At 34.1% G+C, this 6942-nt stretch overlaps 1 protein-coding gene across 2 annotated transcripts; it reads left to right on the top strand.

The window, feature by feature from the left end:
• Nucleotides 1-1186: 1186 nt before the first annotated feature.
• Nucleotides 1187-6550, top strand: LOC102603374 (uncharacterized). 2 transcript variants are annotated; one of them, XM_006366264.2, is made up of 9 exons: nt 1187-1325; nt 2789-3130; nt 3388-3421; nt 3619-3840; nt 4114-4203; nt 5430-5495; nt 5585-5676; nt 5767-5814; nt 6073-6550. In XM_006366264.2, exons 2-9 carry the CDS (start codon nt 2790-2792, stop codon nt 6173-6175), a joined length of 996 nt encoding a protein of 331 aa, XP_006366326.1. In that variant the 5' UTR covers nt 1187-1325; nt 2789; the 3' UTR covers nt 6176-6550. The 2 variants fall into 2 exon arrangements, with proteins under 2 accessions (XP_006366326.1, XP_006366325.1); XM_006366263.2 differs by having other exon boundaries at nt 2786-3130.
• The last annotated feature ends 392 nt before the right edge of the window (nt 6551-6942 follow it).

Here is a 6942-nt window from a genome sequence, read left to right as displayed (position 1 = left end):
ATATAGCTATAATTTTTTTATATATAAAAAGTGGGCCGTTTTTTCCTTTTTTTTCAAACAATATTAAATACACACATAAAAGTCATAGAAAAGTTCAACACCCACATAATTTTCTTTATTCTATACTTTCAAAAATTGATTTTTTCTTTTTTTGAAAGTTTTAAATTTCATGAAAAGTAAAATTGATTTTTTTTAAGGTTTTTAATTTCATGAAAAATAAAGAATTTCAATGAAGGAAAATGAAATTCTAATTTTAAGAACTGATGATAACAATGGCCCTGCAAGTGAAGGGCAGAGAAAGAAATTTGTTTTTGTGAAATCATTGCAAATAATTTTTGTTCTTTCTTGAATAAATTAGGAACTGGAAATTGAGTACTAGTACTGATGGCCAATAATCACAGTTCAAGTAATCGTGAGTAATGTAAGAGATTTTTTTTTCAAATTTCATTGCAAATGACCAAATTTTTTTCCGTAAATTAATTAGTGTTTAAAAATATAATGAAAGAAGAAATTGTAAATAAACATAAAAACATATTTCAAAAAATGAAAATTTAAAATTAAAATAATTTTCTATGTGGATCTGAAGTGGCAGTGACATGGTGTTGATGTTGTAATGACATGATACATTTTCCATTGTGAGATTGATATTATATTTTATAGGGTGATATTTAATTCACTTCATACTAGATTGGGGGAATAAATGTCCGTATAGTGTAGATCTATTGCTAATATTAGTGTAGATCTACAACGTGAATCACATTTTTGTTGATCGACCTGTATGGATCGATTGAGTGGGAATCTGCTAGGTCAAGTAGATGCCAATTATACCTAATTATTATTTCTTCGTTCGTGTTTAATTTGACATCTTTTAAGAAATAATTAATAAAATAAATAATTTTATATGATTATTTTTAGTTAGTATAGTTATTTCACTCATTCAGAAATAAATTTAAATTAATTAATAATACTTAATAATAAAAATAAATATAATTTTTAATACTTTACTAATTTTGTTTTGATAGTTATTATTTTTTTTTTTTTTGAATTCAGTCTTGGTAGTTACTTGTCTTGATAGTTACTTGTGTGTTTGCTAATGACTAATATCTAGGTGAAACGTGTCACAATAAAATTTCAAGTGAACAAATTGCACACTCATTCTTTTTTTTAGTCCTTTTATCCATTAAATTTTCATAAAAAGAAGCAAAATATAGAAAAAGAAAGTAAAATCCATTCCACTCGGCTATTTGCACGGCGCATGTGATTTCAGTATTTTCTCTCTCTAACACTCTCTCTCTCTCCGACACAGACGCCGGGCGATCTGGCCGGTGAGTACTTGTCACGCTTCGTTTTCATCGCCGTTCACTGTAACTTCCAGAAAATCGAAATTTTTTTTCTTTTTTGTGAAAACTGAAAGTGTAATTTGAATGTCTGTATTTCCTTTGCGTGTTAGTATTTGGTAAGTGTTCTGATTTAGATGTATGTTAATGCCGCAAAAGATCATACTATTAATAAATAATTGATCGTGTTCTTATTGGAAAGTATGATTTTTTTTCTTAAAATTTGCACTGATTGATGGAATGTAGTCATCTATATGACGATAGCCAACAATTGATGATATACGAAGTAGCAGTAGAATGAAGGATTCGGTATCACGCACTCTTTTGTAGTAGCAGTAACTTTATTGATAATGTATATGTCTACTGAACGAGGTAACTTTATTGATTAGGTGAAATCACATATAGTAATTATCTGTGTATAGCAGAGCTACACTTAACTGCTAATGTATATATGTGTTTCTACTTGATATGGTAAATGATCGGCTCTGTGTGTTACTATTGTAGTCAGAGGCGAAATTAGGATTTCTAAAACATGAGTGCACCACTAAAAGAGAAAGAAGGAAGGGACTTTAATGTTGGAGGTCTCAAGTTCGAAACCCCTTGTCAGCGAAAGCAAGGGGTTTGCCTTCTGGGTCGAGCTCGTTGCACCAGACTTGCCTAGTGCGGGTTACCTCTCCTATGTGGTTTGCGAGCTATTGCATAGGAGCGGGAGTTTTATCCTGTGCGCACCCAAGCGGGCTGCGGGTTTTCCTTGTCATAAAAAAAAAAAAGAGAAAGAAGGAAAAAGTGTAATTAGTGGGAATTGATTCCTAGTCCTATAGGTAAGGAACTCAACTTTCAACCAAGTGCACTATTTAATGTTCTGGTAGCATGGGTGCCAGCTGATAATACTATACTAATTTTAGAAATATACATAAAGACATGTGCCCCGTATTTTTGCCTATAAATTCACCTGTGACTGTAGTGCGTTAACTTTATTGATAAGGTGAACTGATATATGGTAATCATCTGTATATAACGGAATTAAGTTCCAGATGCAGCAATGATATGAAATTATTACCTGTAATGTCCCCTCAGAGATATAGGGAGATATATCTACTACCTAACAAAACTCTACATGATCTTGCCTGCGATATAAGTCATTTTGTAATTTGAACATTGAGATTGCCACAGTTGAAAGTCTGTAGTCTTTCTAAACTCAAAAGTACAAAATAATTTTTGTCAAAAAGGAAAATAGGGAAACAATTTTTTCTGCTATTTTGAATGAAGAGAGGTAACAGAGCACATGCTTTACTACTAATTGACTTCCTGATTGGGATATACCATTAAAATCATTGTAAAACTACGTAAAACCTTTTAACAGTATAACACTATGATTTCTGTGTTGCTGTGATATTCGTAAATATTTAGCTAATATGCAGCAAAAGCTTAATACCGCGTGTCTCCAGCAGGATGCAGCTCCAGACAAATGCTGATACTACTGATCTGAGTTATTGGTTGAACTGGAGGTTCTTGCTTTGTGCAATATGGGTCTTGACACCGACGGTTATAGCTGTGATCATTCTATGGAAGTATGAACGATCAGTTAATGTCATTCCAGAATCTGATAGAAGGGAGGATTGTCAGAAACGGTCATGGCTTTTGTATTTTGACAAAGCTTGGAAACCATGTGTGAAAATAATAAACCCAATTTATTTGGCGGTTTTCCGAGTTTTTGCACTTGCTTTACTCACACTGGTGATTGTCTCTGATTTTATTGTTCATGGAGGTGACATATTTTACTATTATACTCAGTAAGTATTCCAGACAACGCTTGTAAGTAGGTAGCACTATATAGGTTCAATTTTCAGGACCGTGTATGATAGTGTTCTTTTTTATATAATATAAGTAAGGTTGAGAGTGTTTGTTTTTGTTTGAAGGTATTCTATTATGACTTGCAATTTTTGCATCTTATATGCACAGAATGTATAAGCTTTATTGCTTTAACTAGGGAAAGAAAAAGAATGTGCTATAAAATGGAGTGCCTCTCACGATGTTCTGATTTCTGCAGGTGGACATTTGCTTTGACCGCCATCTATTTCTGGGTATGCATGTTAGTTACGGTTTACTTCCTTGAATTTATATCATTTACTTACTGTATTAATACATACTTGATGTTTTTGACCTCTTAAATATATGTGCATGTAATTGCATGCTACAAAGACATCCTTAACTTTGGCTTGCATGATGCTGCTAATGAAATATATTCTCCCTAACATCATGCTTCGGTAACTATCTGTAGATTGGATCAGGACTTTCCATCTATGGTTGTTACCGGTATAACAAAACAAACAGCGATGTCAGCAAAATGCAGATGGATGTGGAGCAAGGATTACTCCAGTCCCTTACATGCACAGATTATATGAATGGCGTCAAGTTAGTGAACAATGTGGGTTACAAGAGAATGCTTCTTGTTCCTGAAATTGCTGGACGATGTGGCTACCTCTTCCAGATTCTTTTCCAGGTACGACATCCTTCTTAGGGGACCCTAACCAGGTTTCTAATAGGTAGAACATAGAAACTGCTGTAGTTTTATTCAACCTAAGAACATCCTCCCACTGGTTAATGCTTGTGAAATATTATCAGTCCACCTCTAGTCATTAACATATATAGTTTTCCTAAAGAGAATCTCTGCACTTACTGTTACAAAGTATTTTTTTGTTAGAAGTTAAGTTCCTGGAAGTTTCATGTAGATTGTGTAGTTCTAAACATTTCTTTGCCCGTTTTTTCCCTACAGATGGCTGCTGGAGCGGTGATGCTCACTGATTCTGTTTACTGGTTTGTGATCTTCCCATTTCTTACACTCAAAAACTACGATTTTAACAGTGTAAGTATCTAATATTCCTAAGGATCTGTCTGGTTCCGCTTTTTTTTCTCTTGGGTGCTTAATATCAGCTGCTAAGATTCCAAAACTTGATTTGAGATATTTGGCTTTATTTTAGACACATAGCCATGAGTTTGCAGTAACAGCCTCCTATATGTCAAACTTTTGCTTAAAGAATCACTTGTACGATTTTCGTTCACGAACCACCTTTTTCTTTCTAATATGGCCGCTTATGCCAGTGCATCCAATTATTCAGGTGATGACTTTCTGGTCATGAATGCTTTAGAACTTGTTTGGATGACTGAATTGGTCTTTATGATACAATCCTTTCTAAATTTCCAAGAGAAAAGATGAAGCAATTCAATATGCAAAACTGTTCCTTTCTCTCTAGCCCTCTTTCTTTTTCATGTTGTTGGGTCAGAAGGAGACGCCTTGGTTTCTTATCCAGTCTTCTCTGGTCTACTATTTCTAGAGCACACAGAGCTAAATGGTTATCTTTTCTCTGATTTTCTCTGTCCGGTCTTGTATACTAAATCTTATTCACTCCTTTATATGGATTAAGAGCTGAGCAACACAAAGAATAATGATTTGGTTATTCATCATGTACATTATTTTCCATTATTTTCTGGGATTGTCTTCACGGAGCTTGTTGATAAATATATTATCCAGGCATACAAGGATACCTGACTGCCTTTTAATCTACTTGACACAAATTCCTCTATGCCATTGGTGTCATTGGGATCCCCATCTCACTAGATTCTTAAACACATTCCTTCCGTCTAGTATAATTGGTGGAATTAAGGTTTAGGACGGTGTATCTTCAAACCTCGTCGAGTTATAAGTGATGAGCTCCTTCTTCTCCATCTTCCCCCATATTGTTATAGGTACCTTAGGTCTTTTATTTGAAAAGAGGCTGAAACTAAGTTAATTACTTGCATATTATATCAATTATGACAGTTTCAACATATTGGATTATTGGTAGTAGTAGTCAAAAAAATAGTTTGATAGGTAAACCATTACTTCGTGGTTTGAATTTGAGCTATTTTCAATTTAAATCCTTGAAAATCATTGAAGTTGCATTAACAAATTCAGAAAAGTATGTCAAAGATTTGGTTTCTTCCCAAATATGAAATGAGTAGTGAGTACAAAGATATCATTCTAATTTTGTTTGTCTCTCTCGGATCTTTTGCTCCTTTATGAAGTTAAACAATATTTCTCTTTCATTCCAGTTCACTGTTGTTACGCATTCGCTAAACGCTGTCCTGCTCCTTGGTGATGCAGCTCTAAATTCCTTGGTAAATGCTAGTGTTATTTTACTTCTCCAGGTTCTTGTGAAAATATCATTTAGGATATTGTTTATTAAACTTTCAAGTTGTTCTTCCAGTGCTTCCCGTGGTTCCGGATGTGTTACTTTGTCATATGGACTGGTGTTTATGTCATCTTTCAGTGGATTGTTCATGCCTGTGAATCAATTTGGTAAAGATTCATCTCTGTTTGTTTATGATTTAATGAATACATCTCATTCCTCTAACTGTGGGTTTCCCCTTTAATTTTTGTTTATTTCAGGTGGCCGTACCCCTTTCTTGACTTATCATTAAAATATGCTCCTGTGTGGTATGTGTTCATTTAGAATATATTATTTATCATGGTACACGTATGTGATCAAATTACATTGTAACATTTGGTTTCTTAGGCTTTATAATAGCCACGTTCATGGCTTCTCGTTTCTAAATATCGTATTGAACACTTCTCATTTCCTTTGAAAATTGAAGTGCCAAACTTTATGTTTCTTGTTCTTGCTAGTCTGTAATATCTGTCATACAGGCAAACTTATTTCTTGGTTAACTAATTTTTGTGTTGATTCTGGGCCAGGTATTTATTGGTGGCTTTTTTGCATATTCCATGCTACGGGATATTTGCATTACTTGTTAGACTTAAACAGTATGTGTTATGGCGATGGTTCCCTCAATCATAACAATGTCCAAGAAATTATCATCTCAACTTGGTCACTTTGGAAGCCAAGGTGTCTCAGGTTCGTCAAATGGTGTTGTTTGGGGAGTGATGGGCGGATTTTCTGCAGAACGTCAGCTAAGTGGGTATTGATTCAGTCAAGAATTAAATCAGTAGTTATCTTGTGAAGTAGGAAGGAAATATTCCTTTATCTGCAGCTTCTCCACCCTCATGCCTTGGATGATCAGCAGTATCGTAATATTTTCCGAACAGTACCAAGTTCAACTGATTTCGAAATTGTATACCTTTCTGTCACAGGCAAAAGCTTACTAACTCATTGTCTAAGAATTTTTAATGGATTTGTATACAAAGGAAGAAGCTTCATTTTTTGCTTTTCAAACAGATGCCTACATCTGCATGATAAAATTACCATAAATCACCAATTATCTCCCCAGTCTATTCAGCTAAGACTTGGACATGGAAACTTGGCTTGTCCCATTTGACTGCACATAGGCTATTCTCGGGCCACCTGCACCTAGTTACTATGATTAGTTTGCTCAATTTTGGTTGCAACCAGTGTTTCAAAAGTTAGGGCATGAGACGAGACGTTTTATGCAGTACGAGGTGAGACGTAAGCCCCGATGAGACGCAAGTCTTATGGATTTATGGAGCGTATTCTCATTTATATTCAATTTTATAATTTTATTACTAAGAAAGTAAAACTTTTAATTATTTTAAAAATAAATTTTAATAAATAACCTAAAATATGTAGAAAAAAATGTTATGATTTTT

This window comes from Solanum tuberosum, unplaced genomic scaffold (assembly GCF_000226075.1).
Source record: "Solanum tuberosum cultivar DM 1-3 516 R44 unplaced genomic scaffold, SolTub_3.0 scf00625, whole genome shotgun sequence".
In the NCBI taxonomy this organism is placed as follows: domain Eukaryota; kingdom Viridiplantae; phylum Streptophyta; class Magnoliopsida; order Solanales; family Solanaceae; genus Solanum; species Solanum tuberosum.
Note: the sequence above shows the minus strand (reverse complement) of the source record. Positions and strands in the feature narration are given on the sequence as shown.